This window comes from Falco rusticolus, chromosome 2 (assembly GCF_015220075.1).
Source record: "Falco rusticolus isolate bFalRus1 chromosome 2, bFalRus1.pri, whole genome shotgun sequence".
Lineage (NCBI taxonomy): Eukaryota > Metazoa > Chordata > Aves > Falconiformes > Falconidae > Falco > Falco rusticolus.
The window spans coordinates 112,320,618-112,345,173 of record NC_051188.1 but is presented as its reverse complement, the minus strand read 5'-3'; the positions used below and the strand labels follow the sequence as shown (position 1 = coordinate 112,345,173).

Sequence of the window (24,556 nt, the reverse complement as noted above, 5' to 3'; positions counted from 1 at the left end):
AGAGACTGTTAGACTGCATAATTCATACGCAGTAGAAACCCTACCCCCCCCCCCCAGTGTGATTAGAGCTCAGGTTTAGGAATGTTTGAAATCCTGACGCATTGCTGAAGCCTCTCCGGAGCTCAGCTATATAATGGAATCTTTATCAGACCATCACCCATTTGTGATACTTATCTGTACAGCGTTGCATTTTGGGTTAAGTGATAATCCATCAAGGCTGGAAATCATTGTGTACTTTTTAAGTTGCATACTTCATTACTGCAAGCTGACAGCTGGATGGATTTGTTAGCACTAGAAATATTTGTTCCAGACACAAAAAGCAGGTTCCTAATATATGATATTATGATATTTCCATTCCTTTCATGTATTCAGCATGCCTGTGTTGTAATCTATGTCTCGTTTATGATGTTCATTTACATGGCAAACTGTTCAGAGTATGAAATCTATCTTTATTTGTTCCAGAATGCAACAGCCTCATTTCACGAATAATATGACCAAATAACACACAATAATGACGACAGTCTTCATCTTGCATCATAACAGCTGTTAAGTGGAGAAAATGACAATTTTCTAAACTGCATATTTCTTTCCTTTAGCTTGTAAAAGATAAAAATTGAAAAGCCCAAAAGTGTGTATCATGGCAATCGAGGTAAGTAGCATGATGTGGGTCATGTTGCCAGAATTTTTGTGGCTAGACTGCTTCAGTGCTACGCCTGCTGACTTGACGATTACTCTTGGATTGACATTACAACTATGAAGATCCTTTTAACACTATTTGAGAACTGGGGATTCCACACAGAAATGTTCAGTTTTCAGTTTTGTCTGCTCACAATATACATATCAGGATATTTCCAATTTTTTAGCATGTAGTGATAAACGGTTTCATATTTAGTTTCACACTGCATGAAAAAGTACTTCCTTTCATAACCACAATCCAATGCTATTTACTACCCTGTTGTCCTATTTCCTCTGAGCCACAGGTAGATACCTTCTGTGGATGCAACAATATCCAAAATTCCTAGCTTTAATTTAAAAAAAAAATAACCATAGACTATTTTCACACTATGTACAACCTCTTGCTTGCAGCTAGCATTTTCTGGCCTATGATCATCACGCATGTGAGCATATACTTTTTGTCATGATTCTAATTCTCTGTGAACATAGTTAGAAATCTGTAGGATTCTAGACAGTAAAGTAAGAAATTACTTGAGTCTGGATTTTTGGTGTGTTTGTGGTTGTTTTTTGGGGTTTTTTTTTGGTTGGTTGGTTGGTTTGTTTTTGTTTGGGTTTTTTTTTTTGTTTGGTTGCTATGGGGAGATACCTTATACCATGAGGTTAAGGCATAACAGAAACACCTGAGGACTCCTAATTTAAAATTTTTTGTATCTATCAAATCTGTGTACATTATCCACTGCATTAATATTCTCAAAAGCCATTTTCATGATATTATAAGAAGGCTTTTCCTGGTTGTGTATCTATCAGACCTAAAAAACAAAGGGTTTTTTGAGTTAGAACAGATGCTACGGTCTCCTATCGATCTTAATTTTGTGAGCTTTGAGAATTTGCAGCATTAATTGTACCACCAAGCCCGACTAGTGGAATGAAACCCTAATTAAATGTTGCTTAGGGAAAGGAATAAATACTCTGTTTCCCCTCAAATAGACACCACGGACTCCTAAGTCTCTTGAAAATACACTTGTAGATCTTCTGTTCAACACATAAGGAGCCAGAGACGGCACAAATGCATGAGGATTGGGCAGGTACACGTTAGAAGAATAATTTCTCAAGAAAAAGCTGGCAAAACAGACTTTAACATCAAAGGGTTTGGGTGTTTTTAATCTGTTTTAATGCTATTGGTTTTCTCTCTTTCCAGAAACTCTAGAAATTAGCAGGAGTGATGCATCTTAAACAGCAAGTGAAACCAAATTAGCTGTATATACTGAAGGAGTCAGAAGAAACACTGAGGAATCTACAAGAAAACAGACAGAACTTATAAAATTCACCTTCCTTGTTCATGTTGGGCAAAAGTATTCTGGATTCCCCTGTGCATGGCGTCGTTCTTGTGCATCCTGAAGGTATCACAGGAGAAGAGAGGAGCACAGAACTGCCTAATACTTTTGGTTTTTAAACTCTGGGTTCTAATTTCCTTATATTTCCATAAACATCATATTTTAATCACACTGCAACAGGTATATTTTGATATAAAAAAATCAACTGTTTGATCCTAAAACAGTAACTTTCAAATCTTGCCATCTTACTGTCTGCTCTCTGGGTACTTTGGCTCTCTGGTTTGAGTTTGTCCTTCTGCTTGCACAGACACCTAGGATTTGGCCCAAGGAGCCACCTGCCTGCCGATGAGCCGAGGCCATACATCAACACAGCTGCGGAGTTTTTCTTCCAATGTCAGAGCCCTCGGGAGCTGAGAGCACAAGGAAAAGAAGGCAGACAATGCTAGACTCCTGCATCGACCCTCTGCACCTGTTAGCTAGTAGAGGACCTTGGGAAACTGGGCACCATTTCTCTTCCTGGTCATCTCTATTTAGCCCATACAAGTGCCAAGGAATGGAAGGCCACTTTCTATTCCTGGCTTCTCAGCTGGCTGCACATGTTGGCTAGGGAAGGTTTCCCAGCTATTGCTCAGCTGTAGCTTGTGGATGTTTCACCTGGGTAACAGATAGCTTTGACCAGACAGCCCTGGAGGTTTCAAGACTAACAAAAAGAAGCTTGTAAAATAGGTTTGGGATTTTGTCATGGTCTAACTTAGGTTTAACATGATTTATTAGCACACCTTCTAAACAGCCAGGAAACAAGCAGAATGAAAAGCAAAGGTAATGAAAGAAGTAATTGTAAAATCAAGACATCGCAGTTCTTGCAAGATGGGTGCTAAAGGCTTACTTGAATGTCAGGTGGGAAAAAAATAATTTAAAGAACTGTTGGTTTGAACCTCAAATTATTTGGTCTCCTGGGAAATCTAGAAGTTGGATAAACCAGTAGGAGATCATTATAAGAGAAGGGAAGATAAGAAAGAAGAAATAAAACCCCAAAAGTTGTAATTTTCTTACATGGATTGAGTAAAACCAGACACAAATTAGATTTTGTGTTACTTTTACAGCTAAGGAGTAGTATATAAAACAACTAGCTTTTAGCATGCTGCCATACAAAATTGATTATAACATTAGACAATGGTCATTTTTTTATTAGCAGGGTTGAATGCAAGTAAGCATACGCAACTATATTTAAAATACGTCTACCCTCATCTTCCTTGTCCCCCACATATTCTGCACCTTTTCCTTGCTTTATTGATTCTTTCTCTGTCAATATCTCAAAGTTCCAAGTTATATCAATCAGATTATGTGTAAGAAAAATGAAATAACAAGAACTGGTAATGCTTAACATTTTTTTTTATATGAAAAAACCTGAGGACTGCAAGTACTATCCAAGTTGTTTCTGCATTTAAACTGCCTATAATGAAACAGGTATTCTATTTTTTTCTCCACACACCCCCCTGATCCAGATAAAAATGGGAGAAAAAGAAAGTAACATAGTATTTTAGCTAAGATGGTTGAAATTTATGCTATTAAATAGAAATACACTTAAATTACATTGGCAATAGTTGTCAAAATAATCAGATCCTCAAACACTTCCTTAACCCACTGTAAACTGTTCTTCTAAATTTAGCTTCACAGATCTACTTTAAGAAACCTTTCTTTTATACCAGAGCCAAAAACAATAAAAGAAAACTAGACTATAATAAAGCAGGGATTTCATTCATTCATATATAAATGTGTACATTGGCTTTTTGGTCACCGTGACTATTAAATAAACTCTTGAACTTCAAAGTGCAGCTGCTTGGGAGCAGCACCATGTCTCTGCTATATGCAATGACTTTTGGAGATGTTTTTAGGCGTTGCTATATAAAGCTTTGAATATTCTGGCACAGACATTAGACAAGTGAGTCAGCTGAGACTGAATCAACCTGATAGGTGCAATCAAATGGAATGGATCTATCCTTTGAATTTGGGATGTTCTTGCAATGTTATTTTTTTACCTATCTGGGTAATGGTTGTGAGATTTCAATCTTCAATAGTAAGTCAAAGATTCCAAGTTTTATAACCGCTTTGACTTTTTGTCATGACAAGAAAAGGATTTAAATTTAAAAAAATCACAGTGTGTGTGTGTGTGTAATTAACATAATGCCAGCCTGTGGGAGGGTTTTATGTATATTTGTGTGCTCAAGCCTTTCTCCTCTGTGAATCCAGGAACACAGAGCTGTTCTCACTCGAGGTGGATTCTCCTAGACTGTTAATCACACTCCCTTTCCACCTACACAACTATGAAGGATTGGCACAGAACCATCTAAATTAATTTCATGCTAACAAAAATTTTCTCCAAGGGAGGCATCCCTTGTTTCACTACTGGGGGCAAATCGACAATCCTCTTGTGCCTCTTCCCAGTCACAAAAGGGAACACGAGCATGGATCCATGCATAGTTTTCACAAATAACATCACATAAACCTGATAGAAAGGAAACTACTCATACAGAGCATAACTATCCTTTCTGTAGTCCTCTAGAATTGTTTCTTCTCATACATTTTATTCTCATTTTTTTGTACATTACTCATCATGCTTATTAAGCTTTAAGATACCCTTGACAAACATATAATGGGCAATACTCTTCACTGGCATCAAATTGTGTTTAGAATTTTTGAGTTAGTAGGTAATGTACCAGTAAAAGAATAATTAATTCCTAAAGGACTGAGCACAAAAGCAAGCATACATTTGAGAAAGTGAAAAGTTTGACTAAACAATATGTTTACGAATTATCATGCTGTCATCCAACTGGATCAGTAGCTTTTTTTCATGTTGTTTACTAAATGCCACGCAAATTAAGATAGAGATGGGTCCCAGTTCCAGAATTAACTGATGATGGTTTGGAGATATTTTTTTTCCTATTAATTCAGGCTTTTGGTATGGTAATGATGAGGTACGATGATCATAGTGTAAAATACCTTAGATTTACAGACTGTCTGGGCTCTCTATATCTTGTGTCACATTCCTGTAAATACATCTCCTGTGACTGGATGTTGAGTAACATATCCTCAAGGTGGACTACATAAAAGTCACGGAGAATAGAGGAATGTCTTGTAAAATGTACCTGAGGTGATTCATAAATATCAAGTAATAATTTTAGAATAGAATTAGTGAAATACATCCAGCAAGACTATTATATCAGGTATTTGAAATCTAGTTAAAAAATATTATTAATTAGTATGGACCTCCTGATGATCTGGGACGAACTTCTGTTTATTTAAGGCATGATCAAACAAGATCTGATAAAGAAAGAAAGAGAGAAATGTTGCTTTCAACTAAAAAAAAAGTTTTGAAGGTTGAAAATACATGAATAGCTTCTCAACTTTATGTTCTTATATACTCCTTCATGTCAAAAATCTTGTCAGTATAAGAAGCCAAAGTGTCGAAGGAAGATATGTTTATATGGTACTTTTTGCTCAGCCAGAAACAGATACTACTGAAAATCTGATCCTCTCCAAAATGGTTGTTATACCATTTGTATCTCTGGTGTGTAGGTGCTCTGACAGTCTAGAGAAGGTTCAGTCTAGCATTTCAGGATGGCAGAAATCTGCCTTCACAGCATTCACTGTAAGTTTGTGAACATTATTTGTTTATGGATCCAAGAAACATAGAGGAGGAAGCGACCTAAGGAGAGCATATTGTCCATTTCCCTCTGCCATGGCAATCAAGCATTCTTAAAGAAATTAAGGCTGAAGAAAGTTGTAGAACTTCAATAGCTACATTGTGTCACTGTCTCCCGTACACTTAGAAAGTTTCCCCACTAAATGCCTTTGCTACTAATTTCCCATTGAACTTGGAAAATAACTCTTCATCAGTCATACTGATTTTTCTTTTTTGTGAAAGCAAAAGCAAACCAACTGGTGCATTCAGCTTCCACGTAGTGCATGTATTTAGACTTCCTGTCTTTGTTCTTTGATCTGTCTCTGTGGTCATCTTTCAGGGTGACATCCCTATTAGAAACAGCACTCCAGTTGTCATACATTGCAAGATAAAACACCAATTACTTCAGCCTTGTCTTAATCATTCATGAATAGGATCACTACATTTCTTTATTTCTGTATTTCACCTGATGGATTTCTAAACCATTTTGTTTTGATAAGTTTCTCACACCTTGCTAGTTACAGTTACTTTTGCATCTGGTTGTTTCTGATTTTATGCCTGGTTTCCTGTTCTTCAGCATTGGTATACTCTATGACCTATGCCTACAGTAATCTCGTTTTCACATTTTTGTGATTTTTGATTTCTTAAATTGTTAGATAGGCACTTCCATTAGTCTATTACAAGTGTCCTATTTTCCCTCTTCATGGGATAGACTGCCACTTTCCTTCAAATACCACCTTTTCAAGAAATAGTCTTTCTACACTCCTTTGTCTCTTAGATTTTCTGCCCGAGACCATATCTACCAGTTCCTCAAGGTTGAAATAGTCTTATCTTCTCATCCATTTTGCTGCATTCAATTATTTTTCTGGGAAAAGCAAGTGCTTGTATTTTAGTGATTGTCCTGTTTTCAGCTGTGATAGAGTTAACTTTCTTCTTAGTAGTTAGTACAGTGCTGTGTTTTGTCTCTTATGTAAGAACAATGTTGACTGGACACTGGTGGTTTTAGCTGTTGCTGGGTGATGTTTATACTAAACCAAGGACTTTTTGGTTTCTTGGGACCTGCCAGAGAGAGGGCGGGGGGGGGGGGGGGGGGGCACGGGGAATTGGGAGGGGACACAGACAGGACAGGTGACCCGAACTGGCCAAAGTGATATTCCATACCATATGATGTCATGCTGAGTATATAAGCTGGGAGAAGAAGAAAGTGGGGGTGACATCCGACATGGTGTTTGTCTTCCCAAGTAACTGTTAGGCATGCTAGCACCCTGCTTTCCTGGAGATGGCTGGACACCTGCCTACCCATGGGAAGTGGTGAATGAATCCCTTGTTCTGCTTTGCTTGCATTCACAGCTTTTGCTTTACCTATTAAATTGTTCTTATCTCAACCCTTGAGTTTTACATTCCTTTCCAATTTTCCTCCCCATCTCTCTGGGTGAGGGGAAGTGAGCAAGCGGCTGTGTGGTGGTGCCAGCCGAAGTTAAACCACGACAGTGATTGATCACCTTCACCCAGATTTCCTTCTTTTGCTTTCTCTTAAAGCAGTCTCTATTACTGTAGCATGAAATTACGTGCATTCTCATGCATATTAGAGCTGAAGCTTAGAAGAGGGTTCTGCTTCTCCAGATCTTTCTCTTGATGCCAGGCACACAAACGGTGAAAACAAACACTTCAGAGTAAAGGAAAATGAGGTCCTAAACCACACTTAAAGAGTTAGCACAATGCCTTAATAACATTGGTACACTAAATGTACAATCACAACAGTGACATACTTTAGTCATGACCACACAACAAAAAGAAAAGAATTCATTCAGGACAGCAAACACCAACATGGCACACCAAGCACTTTTTCCTTTCAGGATCTGATCCGTCAGAAAGCTGGGAAGCTTCTGCTGCTTGACCCCCAAAAGATTCTTTTATAAATACATGTTCATTCCTGTCATTCTGTCCCTTTTCAGGAAATTCCTCTTGCAAATACTCAGACCTGTGAGCACTGTTTTCATGGTCTATCCTTTTTTTCAGGATGGAAAGGACTACTCTAACACTCTTTCCCTTTTTCACTAGAACAACAATATTTTTCTCACACTATAAGTAATATTAAAGCTTAAAAATGTAATCTCAGATGTGATGACAGCTTATTACACAAAGGCCACAATATTAAAATACCAGTGCCCTATGGCAGAAGTCGGGTGATCTGATACTATCACAATCTTTATACAATGGACTTGCTTTTAGGTCAGCTTATTCATGCAAGTTAGGCAGGTTACTACAACTGACTCATTCATAACAATGCTTCCAGGAAGAGAAGACTTCATAGCTCTGTCTTAACTTTCATGGAATAATTATATCTCATCATGTGAATACTTGCAGTGTGGTAAGTGAATATTATTTCCCGTCTCCTTGCACAATGAAAGCCTTCAACAACCACATAGGAACCTTCTGCTATTTCACTCACTATGAGAGATTACTAACTACTCAGAAGATGATAATCTGCAAAACTTTACACACACATCTTTGCTATTGAACAGTTATCTGATCAGTCACTGAATACAACAGTAAAATTAAGCCTTATACTTTGCCCATAACAAAGCAAAGGATTACGAGAAACGTTTCAAAAGCTGTAAACAGACAAAAACCCAACAGGATGAGGGGCGGGGAGGGGAGAGAGAAAATTCAGCTCATTTACTCTAGTCCTGGTAAGATAAAGACACCCCTAAGACAGGAATACCTTAAAATATAAAAGACTAACAAGGTGATGTAATGCAGTGCCTCTGTTACCAAGCAAGGTTGCATCAACAGTAATTCCAATGCTGAGACGCCTATCTTGTTTTAAACATTAGCACCCAAAATAACCAGTTTTAAAAGGTCATGTTTATTTAAAAATAGCATGCTTGCATTTTACATTAAAGTTAATTTACTAACCTTAAAAAAAATAAATGCAAATGTATACAAATAATTTAAGCAACCTGTCAAAGTTCACATAACACTGCTGGAGCAATGAAAATATCCAAGGTCATACGAAATCTTTCTTAACGTGTACCATCCTGTGGTTTGTTCTATTAAAAATATATATTGAAGTGTTTGAACCCTTGCTTTAGCAATTTCTATCCTTCTTAAAAATCAAACCTGTCATTTCCTATTTAGAATGTGTTTTCCAGGCCATAACAAAGAAGCATACTGTACCTCTGGTGCTGATGGCTGTTGCCGATGTGGTTGTGCTGGTTGTTAAGGCTACAGTGGTTGTGACTGTTGCAGTGGTAAGGGAGGGGATGACAGTAGTGGGAAGCAAAGTGTTGAAAACATCTGGTGAGTGGAAAAAAAAATATAAAATAAAATCATATCATGCAAACAAAGGAGAATCATAATAGTGGTTTAATTTGTAAACACAAGTATGTAAAAAATGACTAAATTAAAACATGATTAACATAAATTATTACTGGTACAACAGAGTACCTTTAAATTCTTGACATTATATCACTCTCAATTTTTATAGTCAATCTTCGAGCATACAGAATTTAAAACACAGTTAAAATGACCAAGTTTCCACAGATCTGGAGAGTGACTGTTTAAGTGACAAGAATCTATTTCTTCACTGAGCCATTTTAAATGTCTCATATACTAGAAACCATATACGGATGAAACATGCTGTGTCAGAGTGGGAGATGAAAAAACAACACCATCATGCTAAAATAAACACACACATGTTAACGAGAAATGGCTGTATGTTAAAACACCCACTTTCAGACAGACTCAATGGAAGGAGAAAGGGGAGAAAATGCTACTAACTATAAGAGCTGCTTTTTCCGGATTGCTTTTCTTCTTCCCACACATTTGTTTAAGACACAGTTGTCTGCTAAGATCCAGAGCAGAATATATTTCAAAATCTTTACCCTAATTAGCAGGCACAGTCATCTTTCAACCTTACTACTTAAAATGTATTATTAATACATATATCAGTATTTCTCTAAAACAGCTTAGAACTAAAAATCAGAATTGTTAATAATATTATGACCTGTGTCACAATGATAATATATATTATTGTATACTAATGTTCACTAGTCAGAAAAAATGCATAGCCCTGATGATAGCATCCTACAAAACCCTTCAGCTTTTGATCAAGTGCAGGTATGTCAGGCTTAGGTGTGCCTCTGCTTCGTTGCAGAGGAACCAACAATGCCTGTTGCAAAATGCTCCAGCACAGAGTAGAACATAACCAGATGCACAGATAGAAAATACTTTGATTATACTGCCAAAAACAATAAAGACCAGTATCTTTTTGCTTATAAGGTGAATGCAGGTTTTAAAGAGCAAAGAAAAAAAAGCCCTCAAGAGAACTACAGAAAAGCATTTCCGCAAGGACATAAAAAGCATCTGACATTTTTTCAGATTATTTATACTGCAGGTTTGAAAGGAAAGGACTAGTTGCTCAGCAGTTGATGGTGAGTAACCCATTCCATACTGATTTCAGTGAAAATATTTCTGAAGGGTGCTATTCAATGCAATAAAAGACTAAAAATCTGACCCACAATCTGTCTTCCCTTTGCTGTGGAAAGAAATGCAATTGGTCTCGGTACCATCAATTCTGACTGAAATCAATGGAAGCTGAAGTAGCTCACAGTTTTACAGTACTGGGCCCTACAGAATACATTTCAGACAAAGGGTCCTTGAGTTCAGCATTGCATAATTGCTCTCTTAAGACTTCAAATTAGCATGCTTACCTTATTTTCATACTAGATGACAGATTATTTTGTCACTTTAAAGGTCTCCTTGCCAGTTGACATCTATGAGTCACCTACAATTTTCTGTATTCCTCTGGTTTTGATAAACATCATCACTACTCTCCTGGAATCTACACCTGTGGGATTTTCCACTTTTGAAGCCCTCAGAAAATGGCGTGAGATCCCTCTTTCATCTGTTGCACACTGCTATTAAATACATTTCTCAGTAAAAATATTCCCAAACCAGAAAAATTATAACAGGCTTTTAAAAAAACCCTACAGTGTAGCCACTCTAATCAGCAGGAAAAATGGTAACAACCTGGAGTGTGAGTACAACAATAATTAAACAGAACTGAGTATAACAAGCATTAGAAATAAATTAACATGTTAAAAAGATACATGTCACATGTACTGATCTATGGAATTGCTTCCCAAAAAGGGAAACTCCTTCCCTGATAAGTATCTGCCTAAAATGAAATCAAACAGAAAAACCCCACCTGCTTCATAAGGAGAGCAAAGCCTTGTTTATTAGAAAAGCTTTACAAATCAGTCTTGTAGGTAAAACCCAATTAGTGTGATTTATGGTTCCATTAATTATCTTTCTTAAATATACCATTTACTTAAGACCATGCAATAGCAAGGTAACTGCAACTGGCAAATACAGTAATAGTTTTATGACAGTGCTTTCTATTCTGCTAACAAACTGCCTGCCTATTTTACCACTTAACAGCTTAAATGAGTCACCGTCGAATTTAGAAGTTCATTGCTTTCTGGTTTCTCTTCATGGAAGTATTTCCAACATGATTTCTTATTTTAAAAGAAAAGCTACCTAGGAAACAGACTAATTAACAGAAACTAGGATATATCAGTGGTTTAATACAGATGTGATAGATTCATCTTTTCTGATTAGATCAAGAATAATGAAAACTTGTGCAGAAATTAGTTTCCTGATCAAAGTCACAAACTCTGATGCCAAACATCAAAGTGGCAGCTTGTCAAAAGCCTCAAAGGAAAACATATGTTCTCAAAATAAACGTAAATACAAGCAATAACATTGTCTTTGTTTCTTTCTTAGCAGAGTAAGGTGAAATTCACCATGCAAATGACTGCAGTTGGTCTGCTTTGCTCACCGCATTACAATTACTTGCTCTCAAAGACTACAGTGCAAGTAGGCAAAGCAGGAATCAGCAGCCTGAAGAACCCTGCACTGCCCAAGCATGAAATCGAAGTCTGTTCTGGGCTATAGAAATGCCTGGTTCATACCTGCTCAGGTTCAAGACTCTGCCCAGCAGAATCACATCTTCAACGACATCAGGGTGCAACAGGAATGTATGTGTAAAGTAACGGCATAGCTCCCACCTCTCCAGACAACACATTTTGGGGCTCTTGGACCATATCCCATCCTTAACCCCTATTTTGGACAGCCCAAATCCAGGCATAGATTAGCATTCTGAAAAACACCCAAACCCCTCATTTGAAAGTTTTAGATGTACGGGACCCCCCAGTCCTACTGAGCCTGATAGAAAGGCTCCTTACCAGTTCTTCCAAGAAGATTTATAGATGCTCGCAAAAACTTTACTTGTCTTTGCCTTGAAAATGTTTTTGTGTAAGAAAATGCAAAATATGCACTTCAGAAAAAAAGAGAAGTACTGTTCAGTGCCCCTCATTATCCCATCAAGCATTGTGGGCATAGGAGGTAAGCAGGTTTGGTAGTTTCCAAAATCAGACAGACTACAGGTATAAACTGATACTCAGCAGCCCAAGCGTCTGTTCAAGGCATATGAATCACTGTGCTTTAAAGAGGGTGTGCTTTTTCATTTGCATGCATGACAGAAAATGGAATTACAATTCGACCTGTTTCTAGTCCTGTAGGTTTTTTTGGTCATCGTTTTCACCGCAGGGCACAGCTATCTCGAGGCACACTTGATGTTACCCACAGCCCCCTCTTGGCTGCTGCTCAGAAACACACTATCAACGGGACCATGTAGATTTGTCCTTCTGAGCTCTCTGTCATGAAGGAACTTAACAGAACAGATCTGCAGACTTCTACCCCAAAAACCTGTGGCGGAGTGAAATTTAATTCCATTTTCTGGCCTTGCAATTTCTGGAGATAGTTGTACCGAACATCCAACTGAAAAAGAGGTTTTGAATATGGCTCTCATGCCACTAAATACCGAGGGATCATTATGACCGAGAGACCTTGTAAAGTGGAACTTTTTAATTCGAGTAACCATACCCAAATCAATGCACCAGATCACTATTTCAATAATACTAAGGTATTAATCCTTAGCCTCCTGTGAAGCAGAAAATAGCTATATTTTGCAGATGGGGAACCAAAGAAATAGAAAAGCCATGCTCAGAGATCTAGAAGTCAAGCAATTGTCACCACTAATTTTGAGACCTCACTCAAAATCATCAAAAATGGATGTTTGCTGACAGACAGATATGCAGTCAAAAATTCAATACTGTATTTAAGTTGGCATTCATTTCATCACCTTGCTACCTCTGAAATACAAACAATTCACAGAGAATTAATTGTTTCCATGAAAGTTGCTGGAAATGGAAAAGGGGTTAGACTTCATGCTAAGAGGAGTTACTGACTCCAGTTCCAACTCTTTTTCACGTATGTTCCCACAGGTTATACATGTAAGACCTGAATTGGTTTTTCAGTGAAAGAGATGGGTTCCTAACCCCTCCCTAGTGGCACAGCAGGGGGTTGGGCTGAGCCACAAATGTTCAGCCAAGAACTTTCAGTGAGGACCAGAGGTAATGTCAGAGCTCAGTGGATGCAAAGAAAACTACAGGGAAGGTTCTAGAAAGGTGTTCTTGATGGCCACTACTGTCTGTTAGCAAGCCATTAAGCTACATGAGCACTGTCAAGATGAAGGCAGACAGAAGGTAATTTGATGGCTAATTGCGAGCGGACAGTGGAAAAAGGAGGAGCATGTAATGCTTGGCTTGGTCTGGAGGCTGCTCTGTAGCTGAGGCACAGATGTGGTCTGTTTACGAGTGGCAGAAGAGTGTTGTACAAGATCATCTCAGAACACTGTCAGGCCTTGCCTGATCAAAATTTCCTGTTCACCTCTCCTTCTTTCTTGAATTGACGCCACGTTCTTCTACTAAGGCAGAAGACATTCATCCATTTAAGTGCAGGGAGCTTGGACAATTTACTCTCACTGTCGATTTGGCCCTAAGCATTTTTATTTTCCATTTCCAAAGAAATGAGAAATGGTCCTGTTTGGTTTAGCAGGCTTATATGAAAGATAGACCTGACCTATTGAAAATATTTGACTTGTTTGGTAAAAACACGACGATATTCTGAAATGACTGAGCACAACTCAGACAACAATAGCTGCAGTTGATAAAAATGTAAAGGCTTTTGTTTCAAGCTTGACAAAGGCTGACAGAAAAATTAAAGGACAAAGTGATAATGATGGATGGCCCTTGCTGTATTTTGACTGAGAATGAAAGAAATTTTAAGTGGTAAACTGAACTGAGTGATGACCTACCTGGGAAACAATCTCACTACTCTGTGCAAAATTTAATCAGTCTGTGGTATGTAGTACTAAATAATTTAGCAAGGTTTTAAATTCAAAGGGAGCTGCATTTAGCCTTGCTCTGAGAAAACGTGATTGAACAAAAGGATCATTCAGCTTGAATATCATGTGCCAATAGCTCCTTAGCACTTAGACTGAATGATCACGAAGGCTCACGGACATGAGGTCAAGGGGTTCTTTTTACTAATTGATTCGGATTTATGAAACTCTGAAATGGCAATTATGTGCTTGACATTTTTGCTAGCAAATCAGATGTCATTGAAAAATATCCAAACCCTTTTAACAAAAGCTCCATGTAGATCTAGATCCCTAGTTAAAACCATTAAGAGACGTCTGGTGGATGTGTTCACATTGCATGACATACAGCTAAAATGGCTAGGCAGCTTAGAAAAGCAATTCACATAGACCCATGATTCTAAGACATTTCATGGGCCTGTAGATGATATTAAATGCTGGAAGATGTGAGACTGCTTATTAAAGTTTGATTAAACATAGTTTGGTTGAACAGCCAGGACAGAGGGAAAAAACTCCAAGGGTTAAGAGATGCTAGGATTTTGATCTCATTGCTCTTTTTTCCTAAGTTAGGAAATGGGAAGAACAATAGCTCTCTCTTCCTATAGAAGGTTTCATAGGTTGGTGGATTTCTGTGGGGTTTTTTTCCTATTTCAAAAGCAATAGGTTTCAGTAGCAAATGAAGGAGGACGAAGTATTACAAAAATACAGCAAAAAAGGCAATGTCTCCTGTTTTCAAAGAGCCAATCAAAAAATTGGTATCTACACATCGCTGGTCCAAATTTTATCCTTAAAAAGTTAAGACTATAACATGAAAGGACAAAGGCCATTTCAGTACTAGTACTTACTAGTGGCAGCATGGTGTCACCCCAAATCCCTTAAAAGTATGAGGACCTGGTAGCACACCACAGCACATTTTACAAGACATGCTCTTAACACAATTGTTTATGACAAAATAAAAGAATGTGATGAATACGAAAAAACAAGGTATAGTAACAAATTATTTCTGATTATGCCATCTCATACATTGAAAATTGACAAAAAAAGTTAACTACCCTTAATTGTCCTGAAACAACTTCTCTATTGAATATCTTATTTATTTATTGAGAGCAACAGTAGGACTTACAAAGACTATGAGTGTGTGAAAGGCTGATTTTACACCAGTAAACCCAGGTTTCCACCAGGACAGGTGTGCGAGCTGTCAGAAAACAAGGAGCTGTGGCTTTCAGGCAGGTGACAAGAAGCATCGGGAAGGCAGTGCTGTGGGGTCCTGAGGCAGGTGGCTGGGGAGGGGTATTTAGATAAAACCCACCTCTACCACCTTCCATGGGGACTCTTACGGGCAGAGCATGCTGAGTGGAGGAAGCTTCCACTCTTCCCTTTGAACCTCTCCCGTTGCACAGAACAGAATTTGGGAGTAGTAGGCACTGGGTCTATGTGCTTTATAATGCTCATGAGTACTTGCTAGAATTCAAAAAGTAGCAGGAAGCACACAAAAAAAGGCATTTTTCTTTTTTTTTTTTTTTTTCTTTTTTTTTCTGGCTAGAAAAATATGACCTTTCTCCACAGCACAGATGTTGCCAGAAATATGGCTTTAACACCTCTGTTGCACACACATTTTGGTGGAGTTGCACACACAGGGACCACAGGAAACATGAATCAAGCATTTCACAGAAAAACATCTAACATGAGCATTTAAGTATTGCACTAGTGGCTGATAACATTCAAAATGTAGGGTTTGAACTTTGAAGCCCTCAGTGTGTATTTTAGGGATCACGCTGCTCCCCACCCCACCCCACTGAATTTGTGATAAGCAAAAGCACTCTCCAGCTGCAGCTCCCTCGAAACAGAAAGAGAAGTTTGCATTGAAGGCCTTGAGATGCTGTGAGCACACTCCCATTTCACTGTCCATCAGACTCATTATCTGTCACCAGTCTAGCCGTTTGAAAAGCTCACCATTCTTGCACTCAGTGAAGCAGAAGGTTAACAGGTAACATAATGTAGTATCTCACAATACATTTACCTATTGCTGTTCAGTTTGGGGGGGGCAGATTATATGAATTGCAAGATTTCTACAGCAGAAAACAAATAGGTTGTAATGCATTATTTCTTAAATTCTAACTGTGCTAAAACCAAGTGATAAACAGAGAACATAAAAGGATAAATTTGATAAGATAGTAGCTTGACCTGGTGATTAGATACTGCAGATTATCTTAGTACAAGAAAAATCTAAATTTGCAAGTAGGCAAATTCTTTAATATTGTGGAATCTGTTTTAATGTGCTCGAGGTTTTACTTTATTAATGGTTATTAGCAGATGTACTTTTAAGGACAAATCAAAACAAGTATTCAACAGAAAGATTAATCTTTCATGCTCTGGAGTTATATGAATACAATACATACTTCAGATCACTCCAGAAGTACTCTGTAAGACCCATTTTTTCCTAGAGTTACCATAAGTTTTGCTAGTAGTTAAATAAAAGTAATTTCCCATTTAATAGCAGTAATATTAATAAAGCCTATTGTTTTAAGGGAGTCATTCTATCTTCTATAAAAGCCCATCTTTCTAATTAAAGTAGTTACAAATACTGCACTGAGCAAGTCACTGAAGCTTATGCAACTTGCCTGAAAGGAATTAAGTAAAATTTGCAGAGCATGCAGTAGGCTACGGAAAAGAATTTTGCGATTCAACATTTTAAATAAAAGGTAGAGTTTTAGAGCATTGAGACTGCAGCCTCAAATGAAGAAGTTTTACTTATAAAAAGGCATCTATACAAGCCTCGATTTTGTTCACAATTCTACATTCACACACACATATGCAGTAAGGAATGGATGTCTGCCTTGTGGTTTGGTAAGATCATGATTTAGACAGTACAGATCAAGTGTTAGGGAAAAGGAGGTAGCATTATTCCCATTTCATAGCTGGGGAAATGAACACAGAAGAATTAAGTAGAATGTCTTATATTTTACAGACTTCTGAGCCTGACAGGGGAGTTCAGAACAGCTCTCCCAAGTCCCATTTTAATCCTCTATTTAAAAACCCAAAACAATTAGAAACACGAAAGAAAACAAACCCGCTTAAAATTTTATTTAAAAAAGCAGTTGCCCTTATACCTGCAGTGTCAATTTCACTGCATTCAAGACAAAATGTTACTAGAAAAGGCACCAAACATCTTGTATGTATAAAGCCAGCACAATTTGCCCCAGAAGTGCAGCATTCTATCACTATTAATACGGTGTGCTAGGCCCATTGCCACTGCTTAAAAATCACATTAAGGCTGTGATGTTCATTTTTATTCTTTTTAAGTAAACAGACAAGCCATATTTCCTTGTTTCTCCAAGCCATAAAATAGGAGTATTCAAAATTAAATGAAATAAAGTACCGGCAGCTGGCCCTTGAAAACCTATATGGAAAAGCTAATGTACAATACAAATTCAGATACTAGCAGCCTTGAACAAAGATGACAGCTTTCTCAGAATGACACTTGACTCTTTCTGTGCAAAACATTTTAAGAAGCTCAGCCAGAACTCCACTAGGAAGAAGAAAGAGGCCAAGGAGAATTTTCTAAAATTTCCCTATTAAGGAGACAAGTATTGAAACTAAATGGAGGTAAACAGATTGCTGATGTCTATTTTATTATGGTTGCTACTTTCATTGCTCTGAGAAATTCAGCAAAAACCACTGAAATTGCTTAAACAACTCAAAACTCACTGCAATTATTTTAAGGTTAGTAAAAAGAGATAACAGGGAATGTTATTTATTTTAAATTACTTTATTTCAAAATAAAATCAAAGGGGTCCAAACACTAATCTGAAATGCTTTATCATAGTGGGATAGCTGTATCCCAATGAAAATCATCTTGCACAAGGTAATGGCATCTTTGCAACCTAGAGCATAGTTTATTGCACTTCTTTGCACTGCCTTTGGCTTAATTCAGACAATCTCATCACCATAGTACATCGCCTGAGAAAACAAGGCCCTATCTTTCTAGCTGTTGATCTTTTCTGCTCTGTCTTTTTTTGCTTAAAAGACTTCTATACATGTAGTTGAATTCCCTCCCTGACTTTTTGGCTTTGCATAACATAATGCTATGAATGGTGGGACACGTAATATAGTCAATACTTATTTTTATTAATATTATCCAACTTCCTTTCAGGTAGGCAGACATTTGGTTCCTTTAACTACTAAGCCATTAAATAGGACATTTCACCAATGGAATATCACAGTATTTGTTGCAAAGAATGCTTGGTCATACCTGCTAATTTATTTTAAACAAAATTATATACAAAGCCGTGCAAAAAGATTTCAGTTCCTGCTTGTGAATGATGAAAGCCATCCAGAGCTCTCCTCAATCAAGCAGCAAACTAGCACTTCAACATGTCACCCTCCTTCAACTCCTCCCTGCCTCCTACCAATCAAGGATTAGGAAACCTGCAGGAAATACAAAACACAGAAACCACAGAACGAAAACAAAATCCACTAGTGCAATGACCCACAGAAATATATGAAAAATAAAACACTTCACCAACTCCTACAGTTTTACCCTGCCAAACTTTTTTTTTTTCTGTCCTTCCTCTGCTCCTTTGGTTTGTTTCATTCTTCACTTGCCATGAGGATTAATATGGGTAGTTTCAGCTGAAAGGTATACCCTCCGTAGGCATGAGGTTACCAAGCAAATGCGATTTTTTAATTCAAGGGCATATCTGGGGAGTAAACACACTGTGTGGATACCAGTGAAGGAAAAGTAAAAAGTAAAGGAAATCTGTGTCAGAGTATAAAGTAGATAAAGGAAAAAAGAAATTACAACGCTAATCCTTCTGTCTTCAGGCCTTCTAACAAAAGTAATCCTGACTGAAAACTGTTTGGACTACTCACAAATGACACATCACCTTACACAATAACATGAACTCCATCAGCTGCAGCAGGTATCTGGAGACCTGTTCACAGGCACCTGCTGGGTAAATTTCATCGAAAGGGGTTTGATGCTAGTGAAAGACCCACGGCCTTGTGAAAGAAGTCAGGCTGCTGTGGGAGATCCCCATATGGCACTGGCCGTTCCAGCCGACTTTATCAACTTCTGCAAATCTATATTAACACCTGCTAGCAATGGTTTCTGTGGGTTTTTGTTTTTTTTTTTCTCCCTGCAACTTGAGGATGATTTTGAGATATACCCTTACTGTCCTCCTGGCTAGCTTTTGCTGTCTTGTCTCCATTCCATGGGAATCACACAGATCCACAGTAAGGCACAGCAGGACGGAGGAAGATCCATTGCAAAAAAGCCTATGGTATGATTTAGCAATAAAAAAAGTGATTTTAATTACAAAGCAAAGAGAATTTTGTTATATTGGGTCAAGAATTCAAGCAGTAAGAGCTAGAAAAAATAGTTTGCGACTGCAGCCTAGGTGGAGGAGGTGCTACAGACACTTTGAGTCCCACAATAAATTCAGACTGAACCTATACTGTGAAGAAAGATGTTATGATGATTTTAATTTTTTTTTTAGGAAAATTTCAAATTTTTGTCAGTTTGGTTTGGTTTTCAGTTGGAAGAATACTGAAAACAAGGGGGGGAACCTTATTTGCTGTACATAAAATACTGTAAGAAATGTTTTATTGAGTATGTTTTCCTTTATACAATATAGAAATGCAGGCTAAGAAAATCTCCAGAAAAAGTTCACACATCATTAATCATTAAAATTACAAATAGTAAAAATAGAATAATCAGAACTAATAATTATTAACATCAAATTATGGATATTAGAAATATTAATGGTTTGAGATGAGCAAATTTCTAAGTGTCTATTCACTAAGTCTCTCTGCTCATCTTCACATGTGATCAGAGACTTAAGATATGAACTTCTCAAAGCCCTCTAAGAGGCATAATTTTTACAGAAGCTTTACCTACCCTCCCCAGACTTGGGATTCTGTTTGTAATCTCCCCAAAGCAATTATATTTATCTTCATTTGCTCAGAACCAATGATTTTTGCCACCTTCTCAAGGTTTGTAGTCTCAGTTTGAACAAAACATGGTACTGATGTATCACCAGGCTAGCATCACCAGTTGACATTTGCAGCAGTATCACTGTATAGTGTACCATTTTCCTTTCTTGAATTGAGTGTAAAACTGAACAACCTAGTCTCAAAAGAAAGATAAGTTATAGAAGCACCATATGAGAAAGACAGAGAGAGGACACCCTTATCTGCATTCCACGTAGCACCTAATGGTGCAGGAGAGATTTCGATTTAGAAAATTACTAAGCCACTAATAATTTCTTTATGGTTGGAGTTTTGTGAATAATAAATGATCTAGATGGAAACAGAAGACCATTAGCAACTGTTAGACTATAACTTTGTCATCAGTCTCAAGTGACATTATTCTGTTAACAGTTATATTTTTTTCAAGAAGATTGCATATGATGTTCATAGACATGGTAATTTAACATTATGAGTGCTCAAACAAAAAAGCTCAATTTAAGTAAAGTTCAAGAATGTTAGAGGTATAAACAACAGCAAAGCTTGAAGCCCAGAAAAATTAGAGAGCAAGCTGTGCTACTAAACTCAACAGCACTATTTTTGAAATACACATCGCTTAAGACCAGTTAAAACAGTTTCTTAAGACCAGTTTCTTTTCAAAAAAGCAACAGCAACATATCTAGTATATCTAGTTCAAGAAGTACTTTATTGTAGATGCTATACCCATATACAAGCACCCAAAATTTTAACTTTCTGTAATTATTACATATGGAGGAAAAACTTCGTAATTCAAAACCAACATGCAATCTTTTTCTTTTCAGAGATCGCATAGGGAATCCAAATTAAGAACCATCACTTTAGCCAACTATATATGTACATATAAAATTAAATATTTTCAAGTACTGTGTGTTATAAAATACATTATCCAAAACTACAGATTTTTAGAAGTACAACTTCTATTCAAATAAGAATGAGCTATACATGTTAGAATATGTTGTTATAGGTTGGACCTGGAGAGAGATTTGCTGCATCAACCAGGAGAAAAAAAAAGTAAGTAAACCCAGGACAAATTTAGATTTAATTTAACTGAAATAGTCTGAATTCAATAATGTCAATGAGTACCCCAGTATGGGGAAAAAAAATAAAATCTTCCATATGTTATCTAAGAAAATAAATTTATTTTAATATTTTATTTCATCAAAACCAGCATTTTAATGTAAAAATGCAGAAGTGTCAAACAGATTCCCCAAAAGTGTTACTGTGGTTTGGAATGTTATTTTCTTGACCTTTCCACAATGATTTTGCGCTTATCTGAAAAAAAAATTTGTATGTTATTTTTCTAAAGTCACCTTAAATGAAGAAATATCAGTTCACACAGCTCAAGTATAAACCCCACTATTCAAGTATTTATCAACAAAAAGCAATTTCAAAGTAGCTGCCTTGCGAGTGTTCAGGGATAATAGCTGGACAATTCATCCATAAAATTAAGCCAACAATTCCACCATAAGTTTCTTGACAGACTTCTCATACCTGAAAATGTCAACTAAACATTATTCTTCTTTAGTCCAATAATAAAAGCTATACAATGATTTCTTAATTCATCTGATTGTTCAGCATTCATCTACATTGTGCTCTAAAGTCTGGGCCACCTCTTTTAGCACAACCAAGAGTTCTCTGGAGAAGTTAACTTTAATGTTATGGTAATGATTTAATACCTTAATGTCACCTTAGAACAGCGATGTATATACTAAATCAAAATATTTCAACATAATTTAAAGGGCTATGCTTTGCAGAATAACATGCGAATGAAATTCTCTGTGTATTTGTAATGCTGCCTCTAACATAGGGTTATAATGAGTTACTTTCTTAGGTCTGCCATAGTGAAACTTCACTTCTCCAGAACTCAGCTTTTGCAAGAAAACCATCCAGCTGCTGTGGATTTCAAAAGATGTGAAGATGAAAAATGAAAAAGATCTCTTTCTTGATAAGTGACTAGACCTCTGTTTGCTTGGTTTTGTTTGTGTGTGTATGCGTGTGTGCTGTGAATGTGTGTATGCATGCATGCATAGCAGGGAAAGGGAAGAGAGAAAAAGAAAGAAAAAAAAGATGGTTTGGGGGAAGGAAGGCTTTTGAGAAGGAGAAATTATTCAAGCGCATTCTTTTATTTATTTATTTTTCAGCTGAAAGCTCAGGCTCCTCTGTCCGTGAGTTGTCTTTTGTACTTTTTAATGTTAATTTTACTCTTTATAAGATGGCAATAGGAGAGACTTTTCACCTCTGTTTTAAGGACTCAAATCTGAGATATTCTCTTTCTTTTAATTCAAACACGGAAAAAAATCTCAAAACCAAAAAGCATAGGTATTCACATGTATAGAATTTCAAATGAAGTCCTAAGCAGTCTTCTGGGCCTCATATACTTGATATGTCTTGATTGCTGTAATGGTAAGATTATTCGTTTACTAAAAACACCCTCTATTTAGCTATACATGTTCTTATTGTTCCATTACACTATGGGTCTGCTCAATTCTCTTTTCGCAAAGCCCAAGCTTTATTCACTCAAAATGTAGGATTTTCCCATAGGCAAAAAAGTCTTTTCTCTGAAATGTGTCTGTAAATGAGACATTTCAACTCGGGAACTATAAAGGAGAAAACTTCAGAAATTGTCCTGCTACCATAATGTCCAGGGTCTTAACGCCAAAACAGAGGGCAACTAGACTACTGATGAGTGTGCTGTTTCACATGGATGCTGGTTCCTTTCCTTCCCACCTCCCTCCCACCCCTCCAGTGAATACTTTTTATGTGTTTTTTTTTATATATACTTTTATGAGGATAAAATGTCAAAAAACAGTGCACAAGATTTATCAGAGGCTTATAATGAAAATATTTGCAAGCCATGAGATCTATTGCCTATCAGGTAAGCTCAGCTTTGAAAGAAAACAGAAAAAAATATCACCTTCTCAGTTTTATTTCAAATTTCTTTTCTACTTAGTTTTTACTTTCATTGAGTGAAAGATGTGCGCAAGTGAGTTACAGAAATAAAGGAAAGAGAGAAGGCGCCTATGAGAACATCACAATAATGCAACACAATAAAAGCGTGATAGTGGGCGAACAAACAGACAAAGATAAAGGAATCTAGAACAGATAGAGATAATGGAGTTTATTTCATTTCAGACATGTTTTGGATACCACAGACTTTCTACTAATTTGAAAAGAAACTTGTATGGAAGTAAAAGTACAGTGCTAGAATTATGGGTGGCCAGAGAAGGTGAATCTCTGTAAATGTATTTGGAGGCTGGAGGTAATAAACTGTCTGTTGCAAATTCGGCATAGTGCTGTTCCAGGTATGGAGAAGACTCTATCACAGAGATTTACTGCTAGACCAAAAAGGAAGAAAAAGGTGAAAAAGAGACCATGAAAGAAGAAGAGTGGATACAGGGGATGGGAACCCAGGAAATAAAGAGTCCAAGATCGTAATTAGTGAGAAATTGAGAGCGAGGAGGAAATACTTCAGAATCTGTTCAAGGGAAGCAGCATGAAAATAAAAAAGTTACTTTAACTGCATACTTATAGCACAAACAGCAAAAGAGGTCAAATAAATTGGAAAGTTGGGAAGTGAAGAGATCAAGCAGCAGGCTTAAACAAACAAAAGAGAATACTTTTCCCTCAAAGCACATAATTCAATTCAGAAACTTGTTGCCACAGGTTATTGTGAAAACTAAGATGATAAATGTTTTGAAATGGGACTGGACAAGCAGGTGGAAGATAAATACATAATAGTCCAAATAAAGGTGCAGTGGGACCTTTGGTCTTACTCATTGTAGGAGACCTTCTGCTTGAAAGTACATTTCAAAATATTAACGAGGATGTGACTCGGTCTTTCAATTGCCTTTATTTGCAAAAAGTAGCTTGACGAAGAAAGAAATACAAAATACTTGAAAGGCTGAAGTCAAGGGAATATGCTATGCCACTTTTTATTCTCCAGAGATACTGAATTTCTGACTTAATCACCTTCGACTGTATGTGTAATTGTGACAGTAAGAACTGCCTTGACCATCCACAGCTGCTGATTCATGTTAATTTCTATATTACTTTGACATATAACTGAAAAATGACACATTATAGCCATTAATATTTCAATTAATGGAATGTGTGTCTTTAGATCAGGATATTTCACCAAGGTACTGTATTTTAAATAGGTCTGCAAATTATCAAATGCTGCTGTTTCCATTAAGAAGATTTCCCAATGATGTGGACTTCTGTCACCCACTCAGTTTGATGTTGAACTAAGTCTTCGGCACTGACATCCAGAGGTTATGAACTAGTGCTATATACATAACAGCTGTGTCTTCGTTTTGATTATGATGGACCACCTCCTTTCTCTACTCTGGCTAAATCAATGCAGTTATTACCTAAGCTTTACAAGTAGAATCTATGGTTTTGGGTTGAGCATCATGAGTTTGACAGTTAGTTCTGTTTACTGATGATTAATGACTAGTATTTGGACAAAGGTAAACAAAAATTCTTAATAAATTGGACGAGAGTGAAAATTGCCTGGGGCCTATTACCAAAGAAAGAGTGTAATATATCTAGCCAAAATATGCACTTCTAAAG

At 37.0% G+C, this 24,556-nt stretch overlaps 1 protein-coding gene across 3 annotated transcripts in view; it reads right to left on the bottom strand.

The window, feature by feature from the left end:
- The window catches only part of CADM2 (cell adhesion molecule 2), a 669,939-nt gene that overhangs the window by 43,049 nt on the left and 602,334 nt on the right, over positions 1-24,556 (bottom strand). For 2 of the 3 annotated variants that reach the window (XM_037377971.1, XM_037377972.1), the window contains one exon: positions 8,872-8,991. The exons of the other annotated variant lie outside the window; for it this stretch is intronic. In XM_037377971.1, coding sequence (XP_037233868.1) covers positions 8,872-8,991 — 120 coding nt within the window. The remainder of the gene's footprint in view (positions 1-8,871; positions 8,992-24,556) is intronic. 3 annotated transcript variants of the gene reach the window in all.